General features: G+C 36.7%; 2 protein-coding genes across 5 annotated transcripts in view; one reads left to right on the top strand and one right to left on the bottom strand.

The window, feature by feature from the left end:
- The first annotated feature begins 892 nt into the window (after positions 1–892).
- Positions 893–19,133, top strand: mRpL30 (mitochondrial ribosomal protein L30). 2 transcript variants are annotated; one of them, XM_053787149.2, is made up of 5 exons: positions 893–1,007; positions 7,053–7,300; positions 8,781–8,907; positions 14,079–14,219; positions 15,449–19,133. In XM_053787149.2, exons 2-5 carry the CDS (start codon positions 7,053–7,055, stop codon positions 15,602–15,604), a joined length of 672 nt encoding a protein of 223 aa, XP_053643124.1. In that variant the 5' UTR covers positions 893–1,007; the 3' UTR covers positions 15,605–19,133. The 2 variants fall into 2 exon arrangements, with proteins under 2 accessions (XP_053643124.1, XP_053643123.1); XM_053787148.2 differs by lacking the exon at positions 893–1,007 and adding an exon at positions 1,133–1,192.
- Positions 17,999–26,080, bottom strand: part of LOC128696025 (carbohydrate sulfotransferase 11) — a 51,012-nt gene continuing 42,930 nt past the window's right edge. For all 3 annotated transcript variants that reach the window (XM_070094978.1, XM_070094979.1, XM_070094977.1), the window contains one exon: positions 17,999–24,218. In XM_070094978.1, the coding sequence (XP_069951079.1) occupies positions 23,501–24,218 (718 nt within the window). In that variant the 3' untranslated portion in view covers positions 17,999–23,500. The remainder of the gene's footprint in view (positions 24,219–26,080) is intronic.

The raw sequence follows: 26,080 nt of genomic DNA on the forward strand, positions 1-26,080 counted from the left end.
TCACCTTATTACAGAATGGATATAAATTCTCTGGAAAATGTACAAAGGAGGATGACAAAGTTGATCCCATGTATCAGAAACCTTCCCTATGAGGATAGACTAAGGGCCCTGAATCTGCACTCTCTAGAAAGACGTAGAATTAGGGGGGATATGATTGAGGTGTATAAATGGAAGACAGGAATAAATAAAGGGGATGTAAATAGTGTGCTGAAAATATCTAGCCTAGACAGGACTCGCAGCAATGGTTTTAAGTTGGAAAAATTCAGATTCAGGAAGGATATAGGAAAGTACTGGTTTGGTAATAGAGTTGTGGATGAGTGGAACAAACTCCCAAGTACCGTTATAGAGGCCAGAACGTTGTGTAGCTTTAAAAATAGGTTGGATAAATACATGAGTGGATGTGGGTGGGTGTGAGTTAGACCTGATAGCTTGTGCTACCAGGTCGGTTGCCGTGTTCCTCCCTTAAGTCAATGTGACCTGACCTGACTAGGTTGGGTGCATTGGCTTAAGCCGGTAGGAGACTTGGACCTGCCTCGCATGGGCCAGTAGGCCTTCTGCAGTGTTCCTTCGTTCTTATGTTCTTATGTTCTTATAACATATAATTCTACTGTCTTCTATTTATGTCCTAGAATCTGTATTGATAAAGTCACTGGATGGCGAAACGTCTACAGTAAAGATATCCAGATGTTGCATATATGTCTTAACTTAAGTTTAGAGAGGTGAAGAGTGGTAGAATCCAAATAGTCAATATTTCACTCTATTATTAATATGATGTAGTACAATTTATAATTCACACACTCTAACTTATACAAAGAAATAAACTTGTTTATTGTTTACTGATGTCAGCTAGACCTGTACATGTACTTGTAGAAATAAAGATATTATTATCATATTTCCTAACAATGAGAAGTAAAGATAGAGAGAGAATAAGCTGTTCATATCCCTTATAAACTCAACTGGAAGAAGAAGGAGGAAGCTGTATCGTAGTTTTCCTGTTTTTTTTTATAGTAAGTCTCCTCTGTTTGGGTTTAAAAATTACTTACATTAAAATGACAGCATGTTGTTTAATGGAGATAAAGGAAATGGTTGGGAGGGGGGGGGGGAAGGTGGTACTTTGATGCCGGTAAGAAGCTCTTGATCCAAGAAAATGGACGTGTCCTTTTTCCTTGGAAATGTATGCAAGTTTATTCAGGTACATGTATATATTAATAAAGTTACATAAATTCGTACATAGTAGCATATGTGTAGGTTACATAGGATAACTCAAGAAATTTTGTGACATTTCCATTGGGGTCCTTGTAATATCTTGTTAAAATCTTAGTTAAAAAGTGCTAAGTAACTCTACTGTGTGAAGAACAGTTATTATACTTAAGGGGAGGCACTAAACCCATAAGGGTCATATAATGCCTGGGAGGCATTTAGGCTTGATCCAAGGAAGGGGAGGGCAACTCCAGTTCCTTGCATTAAAACCGGATTGCCTTTAATAATAATAATAATAATAATAATAGTGTAATAATAATAATAGTTATTATTATTCCTTTATGCCATACAAATAATATAGTTTAAATGAATTGATACAATGGTAGGCACAAAAGATTCTCTAATTATGCAGCACATTTCGGGCAACTAATCCTAAGGTATATACATGTATGTTACTCAAGAACTAGGCATAGACTATTAAGTAGGATTTCTTATGTAGTTAACTACCATCATAAGTACAGTAAGACAGGTAGCTAACGGCAAATGGCCAGTTACAAAAGAATTGCATATTATTTCAAACTGGTTCAATGATCTTCAGTTTTCTGAAGTGATTGAATAGAGATGGCGAAGATACAGCAGTTTACTTTAAAATAAAAGCAAAATGGGGCAAGATAAGATAAGATAACATAGGGTAAGCTATTCATTAATCACTGTATGTCTAGGACCCCAGTGGAAATAGGTCAGTGTCTGACTTCTTTGGGTTATCCTAGGTAATTTACACTATGTATGATAATCGTACTTGTGTGTAACTGTACCTAGATAAACTTATTTACTTATAGGTTTATCGCTTTTCCATAAGAGGATATGAGGTTTGACTTGCCATGGACACTGTTTGTCGTTGATATTGTGTGCTTTATACCGACTTATTTTTTTGGCCCTTACAGGAGATTCCTTGTTGTCAGATCAGGACTCTTGATTCAAGGAACTGGAGTTATTCTGCTCTTTATCAGACCAGATTATCTTCCATTCCTCAGACATAGTATGACTGCTGTAGGATGATTTAAACACTTGTGTATCAGATTTAAGAATTTTCAAGCTGGCATTAGTGAAGTGTAGTTGTCTAGCTGTGTACTAAATGATCCATTGGTTTTGGCACTCATTGTGAATGCTGTATAATAATAATTATAATAATAATAATAATAATAATAATAATCAGCTGTATGTCTCCATTCTGGTTTCACATGCAGTAAGGGATTTAATTAGATGAAAGGTACATATATAATAACCAACAAGAACCCCAAGTCAATTTGTATGACTTTTTTGGGTTATCTTAGGTAATTTACACTATGTATGATTAATATTGTACTTAGGTCTACCTGTGCCTAAATAAGCTTACTTACTATTGAAACATGACAACACCTGGGTATCTTTATTGAGATGTTTCATTCACCAGGGCCTTCATTACCTTTGTTACCTACAAGGAAATAAGAGGATGTCCCTAAAACTCAATTGCTAAATCATGGTCAATCTTGTGGGCTTGACCTACTTCAACTAGTGAGCCCCTCCCATATGTGATTACATCTGCTGCTGCTGCTGCATCACTCCACTACTTCTGGCTCTGCTGTGAAGATCTCCATTTTCATATCTCTATTAATAAAACCTTTGGTGGATGAAATGAGGCATCCCATTACTCGATTTCTAGTGCATTCAGCTCACATGTTGAGGTCTGTGGCTTGATCCTTAGTATGGGTGAAAACATTTGGACATATTTCCCTAAGACACCTGCTGACCTTGTTCATCTATCAGTAAAATAGGTAGCTGGGCATTAGTTAACTGGTGTGGGTCGCATCCTGGGTACAGAACTGCCCTGATTTGCCTGAAATGTTCTGTATAATAAGGGGCTTTCTATATAGTAGTACATCATTGATGTCAGCAAGGTCTGTAAACGTTGTATATGCACTTGTAGAAATAAAGATTATTATTATTATTAACCCTTTGACTGTCGCGGCCGTATATATACGTCTTATGAGGTACCGTGTTTGACGTATATATACTCATAAATTCTAGTGGCTTCAAATCAAGCAGGAAAAAGCTGGTAGGCCCAGATGTGAGAGAATGGGTCTGTGTGGTCAGTGTGCACCATATAAAAAAAATCCTGGAGCATGCAGTGCATAATGAGAAAAAAAAAACTCCGACCGTTTTCTTTAATTAAAATGCCGACTTTGTGGTCTATTTTCGTATAGTATTTATGGTTGTATTCTCGTTTTCTTGGTCTCATTTGATAGAATGGAAAACATATTATAGAAATAGAGGTGATTTTGATTGATTTTACTATAAAAAGAACCTGGAAATGGAGCTCAAAGTAGGGGAAATGTTTGATTTTTGCCAATGTTCAAAAGTAAACAAATGAAGTCATTGTCCAATAAATGTCCAACTAGCCATTCTAATATGCAGTCATGAATGGGTTGATGTTATTTATACAATTATTACAGTATTGCAGTAGTCTGCATAATAGTAAGTCTTCTATTTTTTGTTTGAATAAAAATTCAAGATAGAAAGCAAGAGTAATATCAGAGGGGCCTGGAGACATGACTGACGAACAAAGAAAATGTTATTTTAGAGCCAGGAATGTCTGCATTATTCATTCTGGACCTTATTTTGAAATTGTCATATTTTTTAATTTTTGTGAAATTGGCCAAATTGCAAATTTCTGACCACATTATTGGGTAGTTGAAATCGGTAAATGGGCAGTTTCTTGTACTCAATCGATAGAAAAAACGGAGTTCTAAAGAAATAGCTACGAGTTTGGTCGTCTGGAACAATGGAATTAGCCGAAAATAGGGCTCAAAGTGGGCGAAATCGCCGATTTGTAAATATCGCCGAGGTCGCTAACTTCACGAGAGCATAATTCCGTCAGTTTTCCATCAAATTTCGTTTTTTTGGTGTCATTACAATTGGGAAAAGATTCTCTATCATTTCATAAGAATTTTTTTTTTTCTTTTTAAATTTTGCGACACCAGGAGACACCTCAGGATTGGGGGTTGCGACAGTCAAGGGGTTAATGTTTCTAAATAAAGATGCCCAGGTGTTGCACATATATCTTATTCATTAAGGGACTCAAGTTAAATAAATTTAGAGAAAGCACAGGTTTGTCAGTATACTAGCTGTATACCTTATGATAGTAAGGTAAAACTACATAGTATATACTTCTATATATATGTGTGTGGCAATAGTGTGTTTACATATAAGTTACAATTAGCACAGTAACCTGGAGGAGTGGCATGTTAGTCATGCAGAGAATAACCAGAGTATTGTTAAATAATGGAGAAGTTGATTGAACTTTCTGAAAGCTTGAAAGAAGTGGCTTCAACTCTTTGACTGTCGCAAACCCATTTCTGAAACTGTCATCTTATGTTGCAAAATTTTTGGAAACAAAAAAATTACTTTTTCTTATGAAATGATAAAGAATCTTTTCCCGATGGTAATGACACCAAAAGTACGAAATTTGATTGAAAACTTACTGAATTACGCTCCCGCGAAGTTAGCGATCTCGGCAATACATGTATATACCCATTGGGGATTTCGCCGACTTTGAGCCCTATTTTTGGCCAATTCCGTTGTTCCAGTCGACCAAATTCATAGCTATTTCTTTAGAACTCCATTTTTTCTATCAGTTGAGTTCAAGAAACTGCCCATTTACCAATTTCAACTTACCAATAAAGTGTTCAGAAATTGTCAATTTGGCCAATTTCACACACATTAAAAAAGATGCCAGTTTCAAAATAGGGTCCAGAATAAACAATGCAGACATTCTTGGCACTAAAATAACATATCCCCTGTTTATTAGTCAAGTCTCCAGGCCCCTCTTATATTACTCTTGCTTTCTATTTTGATTTTTTATTCACACAAAAAATAGAAGATTTACTGTTATGCAGACTACTGCATTATTGTAAAACTGGTAGAAATAATATCACTGCACTAGTGAAAGAATATTAGACTCCCCAGTTGACGTGTATTGGACGTGTGGTGTGATTTGCTTACCTTGAACATTGGTAAAAATCGAACAGTTCCGCTACTTTGAGCTCAATTTCAAGGTCGTTTTCTTTGTGAAACTAATCAAAATCATCTCTATTTCTGTAACGTGTTTTCCGTTCTATCAAATGAGACCAAGAAAACGAGAATACAACCATAAATACTATATGAAAATACACCTCAAAGTTGGCGTTTTAATCCAAAAAAAAAAAGGTCGGAGTTTTTTTCTCATTATGCCCTGTGTGTTGCAGGATTTTTTTATACAGTGCACACTGACCACACAGACCCATTCTCTCACATGTAGGCCTACCAGCTTTCTCCTGCTGGATTTGAAGCCTCTAGAATTATTGAGTATACATATACACCTACCACCCGACTTACGACCTGCTCGACTTACGACCACTCGACTTACGGCCATGTTTTTTATGCCAAATTTCTGGGAAATAAACAACTATTTGTGTTGTACACTGTTTATCCTAAACCTTACAGTATAAAATACAGTACTAACAACATAAAAGTAAAGTAAAACATGAAATACCAAAATAAAACAATAAAATAAAGTCATTACAAAAATGTTTTGTATATATTCAGTAGTAAAGTTCGACTTACGACCATTTCGACTTACGACCGGTTTCTCGGAACCGAACTCGGTCGTAAGTTGGATGGTAGGTGTATATGTCCGAAACACTGGCTCGTAAGACATATACATATACAGTTGACCCCCGGTTAACGATTTTAATCCGTGCAAGAGGGCTCATCGTTATGCGAAATAATCGTTATGCGAATTAATTTTCCCCATAAGAAATAATGGAAATAAAATTAATCCGTGCAAGACGCCCAAAAGTATGAAAAAAAATTTTTTTTACCACATGAAATGTTAATTTTAATACACACAAACTGAAAAAGGCATGCACAATTACATGACACTTACTTTTATTGAAGATCTGGTGATGATTGATGGGATGGGAGGAGGGGAGAGCATTATCTTCTTACTGTTTAGAAGGGGAATCCCCTTCCATTAGGACTTGAGGTAGCAAGTCCTTTTCTGGGGTTACTTCCCTTCTTCTTTTAATGCCACTAGGACCAGCTTCAGAGTCACTGGACCTCTGTCGCACAACAAATCTGTCCATAGAGCTCTGTACCTCCCGTTTCTTCAAGACTTTCCTAAAATGGGCCATAACATTGTCATTGAAATAGTCACAAGCACGGCTTGCAACAGCTGTGTCAGGGTGATTTTCATCTATAAAGGTTTGCAGTTCAAACCACTCTGCACACATTTCCTTAATCTTTGAAGTAGGCACAATGGATTCCACAACTGGCATAGGCTTCTCAGGGTTAGCCCCAAACCCTTCAAAATCTTTCTTAATTTCCATACTAATTCTCACCCTTTTTACCACAGGGTTGGCACTAGAAGCTTTCTTGGGGCCCATGGTCACTTATTTTCCAGAAACACCACCGAAAACACTGTAATAATACGAAATATTCCGAGTGTATGCTTGGATGTTACCGCGGAGGCTGGCTGGTAAACAATGGGACGGCCGGCACATGTGAGGGCACATTGGACGCGTCTCGGACGAAAATCGGTATGCGGGTTTTTAATCGGTATGCGGGGCAAAAATTTTGCGATAAAAGTAATCGTTATGCGGAAAAATCGCTATGCGATGCCATCGTTATGCGGGGGTCCACTGTACGGCCGAAACAGTCAAAGGGTTAAAGTACTGTGATGGTTTTGTTATGCAAGAAAGACTCTACTATTTAATTTTGTTTTTTCAAATTCCATATATGTGCATTTTATATCTCGCTGATTTTGTACTCGGCAGATGCTGCGGATCGCTACACGGCAGATAGAATGCATAAGTATTGTAGGCGTGCGCTACCGTTATTGTAAGAAGCCAAAATCTTGGTATACTGGACAAATAAAGAAATCAGAAACCTCACCAGTTACTTGGTCATCTGGGGAATTAACACACCCAGCCCCATTAGATTGTCCTATCGGGAATAAAGGAGAATACCCTCAGGATCTACCAGATGGTGGTCGGCAGTATTTCGGATTTCAGTATTATCCAAGGTATTGGTTTAAATCACATATTGTACTCTATTTTCCATTCATTTTTCCCACTGTTTGTTTAGGCTTTAATAACTGAGTAACTAATTACATGTACTGGCTCTGCCATTTTTCTTGGTTTTTATTATTACCAGATAATTTTAATGATTTATAGATTTCACTCACTACTGAAACTAAAAGGCTGTCATGCTATTAAATTTAAAGTACTATAAATTTGAGGCCATTACCTAGTATATGGCTATACAACCTACAGTGCTTCATAATGTAGTTAATTTTGTAAAGTTACATCTTGAAGTCATGTACCCAGACAAAAAATTAATTCCTCTCTATTTTAAATTTGTATATCCTCTTCATCTCTTTATATGTGGTTTGTTGTCTTTCTTTTAACTTGATTAAAACGTTACTTATTATTTATAACATTAATAGAAACTTTTTTTTTCAGGTCATCCTACTGAGGTAGGGTGACCTGAAAAAGAAGAAATACTTTCACCATCACTCACTCAATCACTGTCTTGCTAGAGGCATGCCAGTACAACAGTTTAGATGCTCTTCCAAAAGGCAGATATACCTCCCTACTTTAGAGTGTGAGCACTTCACTTCCCATCTCCAGGACTCCAGTCTGGCTAACTGGTTTCCCTGAATCCCTTCATAAATGTTTCCTTGCTTAAACTCCAACAGCACGTCAAGTCATAAAAATCACTTCCTTCCACTCCTATCAAACACACTCGTACATACTTGCTGAATGTCTAAGCCCCCTCACATACTAAAACCTCCTTTACCCCCTCCCTCCAACCCATCCTAGGGTGACTTCTATCCTACCTTCCCTCCACTACAGATTGATACACCCTCCAAGTTATCCTATTTTCCTCCATCCTCTCAGTGTTCGAAATGCCTCAACAGTCCCTCCTCAACCCTCTAGATAATACTTTTAGTAACCCCACACTGCCTTCTAATCTCCAAGCTATGAATTCTCTGCATAATACTCAGGCACAACATTTCTACTGCCTCCAGGCTCCTCTTTCCTGCAACATTCATAACCCATGCTTCACACCCATATAAGAGTGTTGGGGCACCACTGTACTCTCATATATTTTCCTTTTTGCATTTATGGATAATGTTCTCTGTCTCCAGAGATGGCTCAATGCACCACCCACCTTTTTTCCTTCATCAGTTCTTTGGTTCACCTTGTCTTTCGTAGACCAGTCTGCTGATAAGTCCACTTCCAAATATCTGAACACATTCACTTCCTCCATACTTCCTCCAATCTGATATCCAGTCTTTCATTACCTAAATTTTTTGTTACCCTCATCATCTTGCTGTTTACCATATTCACTTTTAAATTCCTTCTTTTACATACATATTATTGAATTCATTAGAATTTTGAGTTGTAAAAGATAAGTGAACTTATGTTTCTGTATTGACAAATAAGTAATCACACACAAACAAAAAACATGAAGTAAACTCATCATTAACTTGCTTTTAGGTTCCCGGATGAGGTGGATCCTCCCTATGATCCTGCACCACTGCACCTCGTTACCAGAGTGAGATGTCTCAAGCATAAGCCATGGTGGGACAAAGAGATCATGAGAAGTCTTGGCCTCGATGCAAAGGTATACAAATATTTAAGAATATTATTGTGAAGTGATCTAACATTTAAAGAGCAAAGCAAAGTGTGTAAATCAAACCATGGCCAGGATAGTGATAGAATGGATTAAGAAAACTATAGGGATACCATGAAACTGACTACTTGTCAAAACATTTGTGCACTTATTTAGAATACTGTTCATGATGTTTTGTACTCACATATGCTTTTAAAATGGGATGCATCTTTACTAGAAAATATGAAGAGATCTTAAAAGATACATAGAATTTGTAAACTAATTAAACTGCTGGGACTGCTTGAAGTTAGTAAATATATTCTCTGTACTGGATACATAAGAAATGTCTCATAATCTATATTGTTCATAGAAAATACTTAAAGGGCCTGATTCCTAATATGCATATTAAAGTAGCCTCTTACCGAAGTGAGACACAAATAGGGAAGTGTAAAACATCTATCAAGAAGCTTGGGTGTCATAAGAACAGTTAAGAGAGCAGTGACTTAGTATCTGAATTCCACAAGTTTTCAACATTTTGCTTTACAATCAAATATAGTACAGTATAAGAAATGTTACTAGAATGACAAGAAAGATGTTTTCAAAACAAAACCAGACAAGTTCCTGCAAGTGGTGCTTGATCAGACTGGCTGTGATACTGTAGCTGTATGGGCTTGAAAGCCAACCTGAAGCCTGACTTCAGGCTGGGCTGTGAGAGAAGCCAAATTCTTGAAACCATTCACCAGTCACAGATTACAGTTTTAAAGTGTAGATGCTTGACAAATTATTAATAAATATTAAAAGATATTGTATTGCTAATAATTTTGTTATGGTAATTTACAACATTTTTTTTTTTTTTCAACAAACCAGCCGTACCCCACCAAGGCAGGGTGGCCCAAAAAGGAAAACGAAAGTTTCTCTTTTTAAATTTAGTAATTTATACAGGAGGGGTTACTAGGCCCTTGCTCCCGGCATTTTAGTCGCCTCTTACAACACGCATGGCTTATGGAGGAAGAATTCTGTTCCACTTCCCCATGGAGATGAGAGGAAATAAACAAGAACTAGAAAGAAAATAGAAGAAAACCCAGAGGGGTGTATAAATATGCTTGTACATGTATGTGTAGTGTGATCTAAGTGTAAGGAGAAGTAGCAAGACATATTTGAAATCTTGCATGTTTATGAGACAGAAAAAAGGACACCAGCAGTCCTACCATCACGTAAAACAGGCTCTCGTTTTACACTCAGGTAGTAGGTCTACCAACCTACTACCTTGGTTACAACATGTTATATTCGAGAAAACTTGCATCATCACTTAGTAGATATCTTTAGTAGCTATCTTTTCACAGTACTTCTGCTGTGTAGTGATAAGTGAATCTTATTAGTGTATTACTCCCTATAGATATAATAATAGTAATCACTTGCCCTACTATAAAAATAAGTTATGTGAGTGGCTCTTCTGACAGTGTGGCATGTATTGTACATTGAAAAGTCTTCCCTTCAATCTTTTATGTACTGGTACAGTACTACCATGTAGTCAAGCAGACAATGTTAGTAAAGATTAGAATTACAGTATTATGCTGAACTACAGTAAATTGGTAACCACTTTCTGGCCGTAAGAGGTGATTAAAATGCTGGGAGCAAGGGGCTAGTAACCCCTTCTGTATACATTACTAAATTTAAAAAGAGAAACTTTCATTTTTCTTTTTAGGTTACCCTGCCTCAATGGGATATGGCTAGTTTGTTGAAAAAAAAAAAATTCTGGTTGCTGATTAGAAAGTTTAATTTAAGAATATAAGAATGGTGGATATGGGGAGTTTGTTGAAAAAAAAAAATTGTGGTTGCTGATTAGAAAGTTTAAGAATATAAGAATGGAGAATTTCAGCAGACCTGCTGACCTATGCTAAGCCAGTCCTCAAATCTAAACCCTCTCACTTAAATATTTATACATTTTTTTTTTTTTTATAACAAGTCGGCCGTTTCCCACCGAGGCAGGGTGACCCAAAAAGAAAGAAAATCTCCAAAAAGAAAATACTTTTATCATCATTCATCACTCGCCTCACTCACACATAATCACGGTTTTTGCAGAGGTGCTCAGAACACAACAGTTTAGAAGCATATACGTATAAAGATACACAACATATCCCTCCAAACTGCTAATATTCCGAATCCCTCCTTTAGAGTGCAGGCGTTGTACTTTCCATTTCCAGGACTCAAGTCCGGCTATATAAAATAACCGGTTTTCCTGAATCCCTTCACTAAATATTACCCTGCTCACACTCCAACAGATTGTCAGGTCCCAAATACCATTTGTCTCCATTCACTCCTATCTAACATGCTCACGCATGCTTGCTGGAAGTCCAAACCCCTCACCCACAACACCACCTTTACCCCCTCCCTCCAACCTTTTCGAGGACGACCCCTACCCCGCCTTCCTTCCCCTACAGATTTATACACTCTCCATGTCATTCTACTTTGATCCATTCTCTCTAAATGACCAAACCACCTCAACAAACCCTCTTCAGCCCTCTGACTAATACTTTTATTAACTTCACACCTTCTAATTTCCACACTCCGAATTTTCTGCATAATATTTACACCACACATTGCTCTTAGACAGGACATCTCCACTGCCTCCTTGCTGCAGCATTTACAACCCAAGCTTCACACCCATATAAGTGTTGGTACTACTATACTTTCATACATTCCCTTCTTTGTTTCCATAGATAACATTTTTTTGCCTCCACATATACTTCAATGCACCACTCACCTTTTTTCCTTCATCAGTTCTATGATTAACCTCATCCCTGAATCCCTTCATTAAATATTACCCTGCTCACACTCCAACAGATCATCAGGTCCCAAATCCCATTCGTCTCCATTCACTCCTATCGAACACGCTCAAGCACGCCTGCTGGAAGTCCAAGCCCCTCGCCCACAAAACCTTCCTTACCCCTTCCTTCCAACCTTTTCGAGGATGACAAGGCACAGTACTCGCCCCCATCTTATTCCTTATCCTCATATCAGACATAAACAGAGATATACACCACAGCACCGTATCATCCTTTGCGGATGATACTAGGATCTGCATGAGGCTGTCATCTGATGAGGATGCGGTTAACCTCCAAGAAGATATAAACAAAGTTTTCCAGTGGGCAACGGTAAACAATATGATGTTCAATGAGGACAAATTCCAACTACTCCATTATGGAAAACTGGAGGAGATAATAACTAGAACAGAGTATACTACTGACTCCGGCCATACAATAGAGCGGAAAAATAATGTAAGGGACCTGGGAGTAGTAATGTCTGAGGATCTCACTTTCAAGGATCACAACAGTGCCACGATCGCACGTGCAAAGAAAATGATAGGATGGATAATGAGAACTTTCAAAATGAGAGATGCCAAGCCCATGATGATCCTTTTCAAATCACTTGTTCTCTCTAGGCTGGAATACTGCTGTACATTAACATCTCCATACAAAGCAGGTGAAATCGCAGATCTAGAGAGTGTACAGAGATCCTTTACTGCACGTATAAGTTCTGTCAAGCACCTTAACTACTGGGAACGCTTGAAAGCACTTGACTTGTACTTGTTGGAACGCAGGAGGGAGAGATATATCATAATCTACACTTGGAAAATCTTGGAAGGAATGGTCCCAAATCTGCACACAGAAATCACTCCCTACGAAAGTAAAAGACTGGGCAGGCGATGCAAAATGCCGCCAATAAAAAGTAGGGGCGCCATTGGTACACTAAGAGAAAACACCATAAGTGTCCGGGGCCCAAAACTGTTCAACAGCCTCCCACCAAGCATTAGGGGAATTGCCAATAAACCCCTGGCTGCCTTCAAGAGAGAGCTGGACAGATACCTAAAGTCAGTGCCGGATCAGCCGGGCTGTGGCTCGTACGTCGGACTGCGTGCGGCCAGCAGTAACAGCCTAGTTGATCAGGCCCTGATCCATCGGGAGGCCTGGTCGTGGACCGGGCCACGGGGGCGTTGATCCCCGGAATAACCTCCAGGTAACCTCCAGGTACCCCGCCTTCCTTCCTCTACAGATTTATATGCTCTCCATGTCTGTTGTATTTTTAGCCTCAGTGGCCCTACTTTGCTGATTGTTCAATTCATCATTAACTCCTGCTGAACCAGTACTTTCCTACAAAATTTTCTAAATCTAAACTTATCCACTTTAAATCCATTATTTCGAGTTCTTTCTTAGTTGGATATCCTCAGTACCTGTCTTCCAATGGTATAGGAACATTAGTGATAAAAATACTGTAGTACGTACATATATGAGGTTTCTTGACTTTACCACTTTTGTGACCATAATTCGTGGAGATGTGTCTGAGGGCAATGTGTGGTGTGAATATAATGCAGAGAATAGAGATTAGAAGGAAGTGGGTTTTTTTTAAAGTATTATCCAGAAGGCAGAGGAGGGGTTGTTGAGATGGTTTAGACATTTAGAGAGGATGGAACAGAATAGAATGACTTGGAGGACATATAAATCTGTAGTGGAAGGAAGGTGGGGTAGGGGTTGCCCTAGAAAAGGTTGGAGGGAGGGGGTAAAGGCAGTTTTGTGTAGGAGGGGGTAAAGGCAGTTTTGTGTAGGAGGGGCTTGGACTTGCAGCAGATGTGCATGAGCATGTTAGATAGGTGCAAGTTTATGGCATAACATGCTGTTGGAGTGTGAAAAAAGTAACACTTGTGAAGGGATTCAGGGAAACCGGTTGCTGGACTTGAGTCCTGGAGGTGGGAAGTACAGTGCCTGCACTCTGAAGGAGGGGTGTTGATATGTTGTATTTTTGTGACTAGTGTAGGCACATCTCTGGCAAGACAGTGATGGAGTGAATGATGATGGAAATTTTTCTTCTTTTTTGGGTCACCCTGCCTCTGTGGAAATAGCCGATGCGTTAATAAAAAAATATAAAAAAACTGCTAATGGCGTAAGTTTAGTGTTCGAAGAACTTACCTTCACTAGTTTTTTTCACAAGGTTCATTATGCATTTGCTGTTTCAAGGATTTAAAATACAGAATATTTTTTAGCAAGTAGTAAAGAGCTGTACGTATTTGGTAAAAAGGGAACATTTTATGATTAATATTCTTTAATGAATTTTATAATTCATAGATATAGGCATCTGATTACAAGCAAGTTAATGGAATTTTACTTATTTTATTTTTATTTTAACAGAGAAGTACAGTTGCAATTGTCAAGAACATTCCTGAAATTAATGCAATGCTGTGGAAAGTGAAATATCTTGTCAAAATCACACCTATAAGAGTACCTGCAGACCTTCCTGATGATGTTGACCCCAGATGCTGTTTCTTAAAGGTAAAGGGTTTATAAGTGCACCTATTGTTTATACAGTAGTCCTCCGTATCCATCGGGGATACATTCCAAGAGCTACTGTGGATACCCAAAACCATGGATAGTAGTGAATCCTGTATAGTAATAGTCATTTTTCATTTACATACATGCCTATGATAAAGCTTAAAATTTATACATTATGTACAGTTAGTCGAGAATTAGCACTTTTTCACTGATTTCACTTTTTCATGGCTTTTCTTAAGCTTTGAAGAATTGTTAACATTACTACTATTGCTTTTTGGGCCTGTTATTAATCAAAATTAAGAGTTATTTTAGAGCATGGTAAATTACGGATAACTGAAACTACTGAAACTGATTCCATGGATACAGGAGTTCTACTGTAATTGGTTTAATTACAAAGTCTAGAAAATGAAATAGTAGTAGTCAGAATGGATGCTAGGAGTTTAAAGGAAAGCAGTGTACAGTATTTATATGGGAGTAGCTGTACAGTGTTGACATGTGGAAGAAAATTACTACTAACGATGGCAGAGGCTTGAAGGATGTTATGCAGAGGAAGATGGAGTTACTGCTGGTAATAAATATTGTCCATTCATATTGTTGACTCACCGCCCAGTGTTCACTGTTTTGGAAAGCACAGGAGCAGTGATAGTGATACCCCAGTGCCACAGAAAATGAAATATGTAACACATGTAATGTATATTGTAGAATTATTTCAGGAGTGAGAGATGAGAGAGAGAATGAGAGAGAGAGAGAGAAAGAGAGAATGAGAGAGAGAGAATGAGAAAGAGAGAATGAGAGAGAGAGAGAGAGAATGAATGAATAAATCTTGCTCAAAGATACATGTATTTTGTATATATGAGAGAGAGAAAAAAAAAGAAAAATAATGGCAACTATGGAATGAGTGATGGCAAATGTATTTTTGTTTTTGGGTAATTATTCTTTGATAGTAGAACACCATTCTTGGATAGCAGATCACCAGTCATGCAGATAAAACAAAATTGACACTTCAGTGTCCAGTGCACTGTACCAAGGCGTGTCACATTGCTATACTATTGTTTTATCAAGTGTTTAAAATGAAAACTTGATTTCCCATCATATTAGATTGTCTTGTATACTATATTTTGCATGAGTTCTTTTGAGTTTGTCTTGGGCATGTAGCCCAATCTTCAGTGTTTGTAGTTTTATTACTGTAATATGTAATGGTCAAACAGTAAATCCTTTATCTCTTTCAGGAGACTGGAGAATTTCTACACTCTAAAGAAGTGCAGGTGGAGGATAAAGATCTTGATGAGAGCCCACAAATTGCTGCCACTAAGTGGAATGGAGAGTTTGTTGAGAAGCACGTACGGAAGAACTGGGAATACCCATGGCAGCTCAAAGTTTGCTAAGTCATATAATAGAATGTTTTATATTGATAGTAAAGATGATGCTTGGAAACAATGTAGACTGTAGTCTTTAATAATATTGTAGTAAGGTAAAGATATAGTATATGTATAAAATATGAAGGGGTTCAGGGAAACCGGCAGGCCGGACTTGAGTCCTGGAGATGGGAAGTACAGTGCCTGCACTCTGAAGGAGGGGTGTTAATGTTGCAGTTTAAAAACTGTAGTGTAAAGCACCCTTCTGGCAAGACAGTGATGGAGTGAATGATGGTGAAAGTTTTTCTTTTTCGGGCCACCCTGCCCTGGTGGGAATCGGCCAGTGTGATAATAATAAATATTTAGTAATTTACCATACAGATATTTAATAAGCATTTTGATAAATTATTACTGTATGTGTACATTATGTAACATTTTCATAATACCATGATTTTTGTAATACGTACTTTAACATTGGCCACATCCCCCGTCAAGGTAAGGCGACCCAAAAAAGAAAACACATTCAAGAACTTGGCCCTCTAGACAACATCCCCTTACTTCAGAGGGGGATATGGTTTCCATGAATTCCTTTATAAAGGTTATCTTGCTCACAGTTCAACAGCAAGTCAAACCCTAAAAACCACTTACCTCCACTCACTTTGATCTAATACACTTACACATGCCTGCTGGATGCCCAAACTTCTACCACTTAAGTTTCCTTCACCCACTCCCTCTTTCCTTTCTGGGGCAATGCCTATGGCTCATTCCCTCCATCCTAGATTTATACACCCTCTTTGATATCCAGTTCTGCTCCATCTTTTCTAAATGGCTGGACCACCTAAACAACTCCTCCTCCTTTGAATTTTACCTTTTGTAATGCCACACCATCCTTAAATTTTCTGTATTGTGTTCACACTACACATTTCTCTCAAACATTACATTCACTACCTCCTGTCTATTCCTCGCTACAGTGTTTAACCCTTTCAGGGTTGAGAGGCCCTCTCCTAAACTTGTTCTCAGGGTCAAAAATTTTTCGAAAAAATAAAAATTATTTTTCTTATGAAATGATAGAGAATCTTTTCCTGATCATAATGACACCAAAAGTTTGAAATTTGATGGAAAACTTACGGAATTATGCTGTTGCGAAATTAGCGGTCTCGACGATGTTTACGCATCGGCGATTTCGCCCACTTTGAGCCCTATTTTCGGCTAATTCCAATGTACCAGTTGACAAAAGTCATAACTATTTCACTGGAACTCCATTTTTTCTATCGAATGAGTACAAGAAACCACACTTTTACTGATTTCAACTATCCAATAAAGTGGTCAGAAATTGGCAATTTTGTCATTTTCACACAAATTTCAAAACATGCCAATTTCCAAATAGGGTCCAGAATAAACAAGACAGACATTCCTGGCACTAAAATAACATTTTCTCTGTTCATTAGTCACATCCCCAGGCTCCTCTTACATAGCTTTTGCTTTCCACTTTGAATTTTTATTCTCACAAAAAATAGAAGATTTACTGTTATGCAGACTACTGCATTAGTGTAAAACAGTATAAATAACATCAGCACACTTACAAAAGAATATTAGACTCACCAGTTGACGTGTATTGGACACGTGGCATGATTTGTTTACTTTTGAGCATTGGCAAAAATTGAACATTTCTGCTATTTTGAGCTCAATTTCAAGGTACTTTTCATTCTGAAACCAATCAAAATCATCTCAATTTCTGTAATATGTCTTCCACTCTATAAAATGAGACCAGGAAAACTAGAATACAGCCATAAATACCATACGAAAATACACTGCAAATTCGCTGTTTTAAACCAAAAACACGGTTGGAGTTTTTTTTTCTCATGCACTATGTGCTGCAGGATTTTTTTATACTGTGCACACTGACTACATAGACCCATTCTTTCATATGTAGGCCTACCAGCTTTCTTTCGCTAGATTTGAAGGCCCTAGAATTTACGCGTACTAGTACAGCACCAACCCTGGCGTGCAAGCCGTACTAGTACAACACTGACCCTGAAAGGGTTAAAAACCATGCCTCACACCTATATAAGCATTGTTATATCCATTCTCTAGTATAATATCTTTTTTTTTGCCTCTGTAGATAAGCATCTTTCTTTCTTTCCACAAATGCCTCGAACATACCACCTACCTATTTTCCCTTGTCTTTTTCTGGTTTACCTTATCATTTGAAGATCTATTGGCTGACAGATCCAATCCTAAATATCTCAGTATATTCATTTCCTCCTTTTTCACTTTCTGAACACTGTTTCCAAACCTCTATTTTTCTCTTTATATACATACTCTACCTTCCATATACATATCATTTTTATACTGTAAAAACCTCTCTTAAGCTCACTTTTCTTAACTTTGTCATTCTACCAATCATTCTTTTTCCCACCCACACTCCTGTATCCACAGTTGTCTGTTGCACACTTGAGCACTATATCTTATGTCTGCCTCATAACACTTCGACCTCCTTATCACCTATACTCTCTCTAGCCTACCTGTCTCGGTAATTGCATGTATCACTCACTAACTGCCCCTTTCTTTACTTAAATTTTTACTTCTCTTACACCCTTAGACATCATTTTTCTTGTACTCCACCTGCCTCTTCCTCTTACTGTAACTACCAGCATAATGATCTGAGATTTCACTCACTCCTCTAGAAACACGTACATCCAAGAGTCTACCTACCAACCTTTTACTCACTAATAAATAGTTAGACAAATTGCTGTCATACACATCATCATACCTTTTATATACTTATCCTCTTGTTTCATTTCATATCTTCTCTGTTTATTTATCCTCTTTTTTTCTTAAAATAAATTTTACCTATTTCTAAACCTTTTTCAACACACAATTTGGTACATATATTAAACTTTGTGTATTTATCTTTATTTAGAGATAGTTTGTGGATATAAAAAGAAGAATTTCATTGGCAATTTATTCATGTTGCATGAAGTGTCAAGATGATGTCAGGTTTACACTTCATGTTAAGGAACTACAGTTGCAGGAAGTAAACCTTCACAGAAGGCTTGCACATCTTGCATAAGTCAATAATGAATAAATATTCTGTGTGATAACATAATATCAAGCATTAAAGATTCACAAATGTAAGTTACATCTTAAATAAGGCTTATTTTATAAATTAAAGAAAATTAAGGCTCAGTCTATTTTTAAATATAAAAAAATTGTGAAAGTACACATATGTTTATTTTCTAGAGGATGTTTTGAATACTTAAATCATGTGCATTTTTGGATTCTCATTACACAACTGTATCCCTGTTTTTCTATGTATAAGCTAATTGATTGTTAGTCTTTGTATGAGCTATGTAACAATACAATACTGTCAAGTTATTGGTTCAGGATTATGCAAGTTCATAAAATATTTTTTATTGGTTGTATTCTTATTAGTAACCATTAAGTTGCAGTTTATAGTGAGATAATGCCTAAGTACTTGTGCTTTCTTTATACTGTACTTAGGAATCAAGCCTTGTTATTTTCTTTTTCTTAATGAAACCTTATTTTGTGTTTGAAACATGACTTTCTTTAACCATCCTAAGACAAGTAATTTTCTTAATGAAGCACACTGCATTTTGATCTTGTCTCAGCAAACAGGCACTTGTGCACACATGTACACACATACAATCCCTAATTAAAACAGGAGTAATCGTGATTAATCTGTGCAGAGAAACTGCCTTGATGCAAGACCTGATATCACGGAACTAACTTTTCTTGCGAATACAACATAATTGTGGTCTTCAAAATTGTCTACCCATTTTTTTAAATTATTTTGTAAATTTACACTAATATGCACAAGTGATTTCAGTACAATATTACTATTTCTCTTCAAAATTTGGGCATCAGTTTTATTTGGGTGATCAAACCAGTCTTAAGATATTTGCATAAATAAATATTTTGCTTTACTGGAGAAGCTATAATGGTCTCTGCATCACACATTGATTAATTAGCCAAACTATGAGCTGACAATATGTCAGGTCTGAACACTAAAATAGTAGGTACTGTATCTGATAGTGTTTAAACATTAAAAAAAAAAATCACATTTACTTTTCACTTGAGCATTAGGTCATCCACATCAACAGAATTTTCTCCTGAAAGAATGACCACGACAGGGAGATAATAGTAGTTTTCAAGGAGTTAGTGTTGGTAGCATATCATGGAAGATAGTAGACTAATCTTTATGGAGTGCAATGGCAGTTATTTTCCTGAGCATGATGTGCCACAGCATAACACCAAAACATCATAATTAAAAGGTTAAATAAGCATAGTTTTCTGAAATGTGGAATGTTGAATAAAAATTGCACTCCAAACATCCAGAGGGAATTGCAGAAAATATAATATGGTACAGAATAAGACAGTATGATATTCAGTTTGATGTCAGAGTTCCTTAGCATTTCAGAAAAGCTGCCAACTCAATAAAAAATTCTGAATCTTCACTAGGCAGGATAGCCCAGTGTTGAGGGTTTTAAGTCAATTAAAGAAGCATGCATAAGTTATTGCATGGCAAACAATTTCCCAACTTGTTCAATAAAACTGGCACATTGGAATCTCTACAACCACTCTAAACTTTCCATTAAACACTATACACCAGTGTTGAGAGTTTAAAGTTAGTCAGAAGAAGCATCCTTAGGCATTGCATAGAATAATAAATAGGTAAATAAAATAAGTAAATTGGCACAAAGCCCAATAACATTGTAACCTTTGAGCATAATACATTAACACAAAGTTTGAAGCTAATAAAAAAAAGGCATTCTCCAGTTATTGCACAGAAGCCAATATTCCCTATTTTCTGTTATAAAATAGCAAATTTGTATCTACATAGCCGAAGGCTGTACTGAGCCTTTCTTTTGATTAAATGCTTCAGTGTTGTAAGATCCAAAGATACATTTTTGAGTTTTACACTGAAAAAATATCACATTTTTTAAATAAAACTGGCACCTACTCTCCGAACCTTCAAGTAGGAAACACCTGCATTGAAAGCTTGAAGCCCCTCAAAAGAGGTATTTTTAAGTTATCACACAGAAACCATTACACCATTTTCATTTATATAATTAGCAAATTATTAGGTAGTAGGCTGGTAGACAGCAACCATCCAGGGGGGTACTACCGTCCTGCCAAGTGAGTGTGAAACGAAAGCCTGTAATTGTTTTACATGATGGTAGGATTGCTGGTGTCTTTTGTCTGTCTCGTAAATATGCAAGATTACAGGTACGTCTTGCTACTTCTACTTATACTTAGGTCACACTACACACACATGTACAAGCATATATATATACACACCCCTCTGGGTTTTCTGCTATTTTCTTTCTAGTTCTTGTTCTTGTTTATTTCCTCTTATCTCCATGGGGAAGTGGAACAGAATTCTTCCTCCGTAAGCCATGTGTGTTGTAAGAGGCAACTAAAATGCCAGGGGCAAGGGGCTAGTAACCCCTTCTCCTGTATATATTACTAAATGTAAAAGGAGAAACTTTCATTTTTCCTTTTGGGCCACCCTGCCTCGGTGGGATACGGCCATTGTGTTGAAAGAAGAAAGAAGAAGAATTAGCAAATTGGTACCTACACTGCCCAATAACAATTCAAGCCTTCCTTTAAGATACACCAGCATTATAAATGTTGAATACAGTCAGAATAGATGTGTTGGTAAAAAAAAAAATTCCTGATTTGCTATACATATTCTGTTCTCTTTTGGGAGTTACCTAATACAATGAAACCTCTATATCTGTTTCCATACTTTACACAATGGCATTTAAACCCATGTTGTTGATACTACACAAAGCACTTGGGATTTTATGAAAATGGTGGACCATTGGTAAAGAGCTACCCAACTTTTGTGGAGGGTGGAATCACTTTGGAAGACTGCCTGGTATTTAAGTGTAATAATGATTGTTTTAGTTATTTACTATTACAGTGAAGTTTAATTGTACAGGTTTACCTGGCATTTTTACATTATCATTCTTCTTTCACTGAGGCAGGGTGGCCCAAAAGAAAAAAGAAAGTTTCTTTATTTAAATTTACTAATACATACAGAAGAAGGGGTTACTAGCCCCTTGCTTACGGCATTTTAGTTGCCTCTTACGACATGCATAGCTTATGGAGGAAGATTATCATTCTCTTTTTGTTTAAATCAGATGTTGCCCAGGCATTCCTCTTGTTCAGTTATACCTTACCAGTGACCCCTTGATTTGGAGACGAAAGAAAAATCCATAATAACAATGAAAGATCTCGTAGGCTGTATGGAAGAACAGTATTATGTTTTTGACATGGCTGGTAAGATATGGTATGAGTTTGATTCCTGGCCACAGTGAGGCTAATTTTTTTTTTTATATTACATGTATATTCCAGCAAGCGTGCGTGAGCGTGTTAGATAGGAGTGAATGGAGACGAATGGTACTTGGGACCTGACGATCTGTTGGAGTGTGAGCAGGGTAATATTTAGTGAAGGGATTCAGGGAAACCGGTTATTTTCATATAGTCAGACTTGAGTCCTGGAAATGGGAAGTACAATGCCTGCACTTTAATTAAAGGAGGGGTTTGGGATATTGGCAGTTTGGAGGGATATGTTGTGTATCTTTATATGTGTATGCTTTTAAACTGTTGTGTTCTGAGCACCTCTGCAAAAACAGTGATAATGTGTGAGTGTGGTGAAAGTGTTGAATGATGATGAAAGTATTTTCTTTTTGGGGATTTTCTTTCTTTTTTGGGTCACCCTGCCTCAGTGGGAGACGGCCGACTTGTTGAAAAAAAAAAAAAATGTATGTACACTGTACTACATTTTTTTTTCTCATTGGCTATTTCCCACCATATCAGGATCACCCAACGAACAAAACACATAAAGTTTTTTGTCCTTTGCTTGAGTGCAGGGTAAGAGATAGCCAATCCATTGGCCATGGCTTTTTGGCTTCAGTACCTTTTATAGTACAACTATTGGGAAAGGATTCTCACCCACAGGGTATAAACGTATGTATATACTTTATAAAAATAATGGTTTTTCTATTTATGCAGCTCACAGATGACAGGTTATAAAAATTACATATACTTAAATTATTAAAAAGTCAATTTACACAATAAATACATCACCAGTTCACATTAAACATGCTAATCACTGCACTGGTTCTGTATTAATAACTTGTATCACAGATTACAATGAACACAGTAGTGAAATAAAAAATTCACTCCACACCCCACTGTATTTAAATAATTAAAACAAATAAGTGAATGTAGCAGTAATATACATTAATTTTTTGTAATCATTCCCAGAGATGAGAATGAACAGAGGAGTGAAAGAAATCTACTATAAGCATCTCTTATACACTGATAAACACCTCTATGTCCCTTATATTTGATTACAAAGTGATGATTAACTCAGTGCCTTTAACATTTTATGCACTGTCTCTGCCCCTTAACATCACACTTATGATCACATTAACTATCTCAGTTTTTAACATCACTTTTTACAGTAATGACTGTTACAGTGTCCCTAACATCACACTTCTTACAATAATGTTTGCTACAGTGTCCCAAAAATCACACTTATAGCAATGTTTGTTACAGTGCTTAACTTCACATTTCTTACAGTAATTTGTTAAAGTACCTCTAACATCTCATTTCAAAATTTTAGAGCAAGGGTTTTTGATACTGTGATGATTGTCTCACTGCCCTAACATTCTTAAATTTTCAGGAATAACCATTTTAATGTCCCTAACATTCAGTTTTAAGGAAAATACAAATTTTTAATACTTTTATTATAGTATAGAATGTCATCTTTATCATAATTTAAAACTGAGGATATGATCTTTAAAAGTAATGTATACAAAATTACCTAACATACTGAGATCCAGAAATCCTTATCCATTGACCCCTCTCTCTGAGCAAGAACATTCATAATTACATGCCATTACCAGCTGCTCTGTTGTCAAGTGTGTCTACTGTTTCTTGTGCAGCCTGATTCTCGTATTCATTTTCAGGTTCATTCTCATATTCATTACCATTAGCATCAGTTTTTTCTACATCATCATTTTCCTCTTCAAGATCATTTCCCTCCTCTTCATTAAGGTCATTCTCATCCTCCTCCTCCTCCTCCTCCTCCTCTTGGTAATAATCATTTTTTTCATCTTCATCTACACTTACTGAATGCTTTACTGAAACAGTTGAAGTTAGTTTCAGATAAGGCTCAAGTTCATATTCAAACATTAAGAAGTCTATGATATATTTATAGTAAAGCTGCTTAACTTCATTTGAAGTCAGCTGGGAAAAATATGTCTTTGCCACATCAGAAGTTTTCTTTGTTTGATCTGTTTTGTGAGACCACTCCATGTGTACTGCACTGGAAAGGCCACGATGGTAGAGGATGAAGTCTGCATCTTTTGAGAGGGTTTCCATTTTAGCAATGATATCATACCTTATATGACAAGGAGTGCACAGAAGGGAGACTGGCCTCCAGTGCTCATCATATTCTTCCACATCAGTGTCGAGAAGATAATGGACAAATTCTCTGAATGTTGGTTCTTTTCTCAGGCTGTAGGTATGGTTTTCATCATCTGAGGTGAATTTACGGTAGGCTTTAACAATTCTTTTCCCATAAATTGCATAGTAATATCCACCCCTGGAAGTAGAGATATACAGTAGAGGAATTAATTTTCTCAGTAATAAAAATTAAATATTGTAACACAAAATGATCAGTATAGTACATTGTAATACATAGTACACAATGTGAAAATATTTGTTAAAGTTTTGCATGTACTGTACCTATATATCAAATGGGCTAAAATCTTAATAATATAACTGATTTTTTAAAATGGACTGCATTACATTTAGCTTTACTGATATAAAAGCATCAATTTGTTCTACTTCAGTTTTCAATGACCCACAGGGGTTAAGCACTTTCCATTAATGTATAATAACTCTCAAAAAATAAAAAGACAATCCGAGTGGTATGCTTCTAATTAGAAATTATCAATTGGTTTGCTTTGCTTGGGAAAAAACAAGTACTCTACTGCATGCTTATATAGATGAAAAGTTGCAATAAACTCAATCCAATATCACTATTACTGAATAAAGGTGTAAAGCCAACAAGTGGTAAATAAGATGCCAAAACACCTACTCCTTGTCAATATCCTGATGTGGGACTGAGCCAGGCTAAAGTTTCAAGAATAAAAAAAAAGATTAAATGCAGGTGTTTGCAATCATACTAAATAACACCATAAAACAAAATTGTGGTATACCAATTTTGGCAACTCCCATAAAAGACATCTCATCTTGGAACAAAGGAAATCTGGTACAGGCTAGCAGGCTTCCTGCAGTGCAAAAACTCGGTATATTCATTAACTGGCCCATGATAAGCAGGTTCTGGTCATATTCTACCCTTCTTCCTCGTATTTATCCAACCTTTATTTTACCCTTCTCTCTCATATTTGCTCAACCTATAAGTTTGCTTATCTAGGGACTTGATGTTGTCAGTCACATTTTTAAAACCCTTTGAGGGCATTCCTTGATGCCAATGAGGGGCTCTTGATCTAAGGAATTGGGCCTGCCCTCGCTTTCCTTGGATTGCACCTGAATGCCTCCCATTCCTCGAGGTGTTGTATGACCTCTAGAGGTATAGTGCTCCCCCATGTAATAATAATATTGGGATTCAGGGAAACTGGTTAGCCAGACTTAAGTCCTGGACATCAGAAGTACAGTGCCTGCACTCTGAAGGAGGGGTGGGGATATTGCGGTTTGGAGGGGCATCTGTAATATCAGCACATTTCTGGTAAGACAGTAATGGAGTGACAGTGCTGTATGACCCTTGTGGGTTTAGCACTTAGCTATGATTGCAATAATAATAAGTGGTGGGGTGAGTGATGGCAAAAGTGTTTCTTCTTTTATCAGGTCATCCTACCTCAGTGGCAGACAGTTGGTGTTAAAAAAAAAATAATAATATTATAAAGCTACACCTGATGCCCTATATAGGTTAAAGTTTTCTTGATCTATGTATAGTACTTATTATTGTCCACTCATAGGTGAGCTATTTTACCAATATACAGCACTGTATGACCCCGGTAGTTTAGCACCTAGTTTTGATTGTAATAATAATAATATACCAATATAGACTTCACAGCATTTAGTGTATATTTACCCTCATATTTTTTTACAAATCTCACTTAGGCAATCTTTGCAATAATACTAATTTTTAAATGAACATAGATATTGCAACAAATGGGTTCAACTCTCAACAGATTTAAAAAAAAGCTTCAAACCTTTAAAATTTTTGGCCAACTTTAGAATTTTTGTACTGTATAGTATTTCCTAAATATTTATGTAATAATTATTCTAAAGACTGATCCAAAAAGTAGTTAATCTCTCTTGTGGCTATACAAATAATAAATAATATTAATACATGTAATATAATATTATTATAATGTGTTAGACTGGAGTGGTGAGAATGTGCATTTTAATGCTTGACATGATGTTGAAGTATGAGCA

Source organism: Cherax quadricarinatus, chromosome 48 (genome assembly GCF_038502225.1).
Source record: "Cherax quadricarinatus isolate ZL_2023a chromosome 48, ASM3850222v1, whole genome shotgun sequence".
NCBI classification, from domain to species: domain Eukaryota; kingdom Metazoa; phylum Arthropoda; class Malacostraca; order Decapoda; family Parastacidae; genus Cherax; species Cherax quadricarinatus.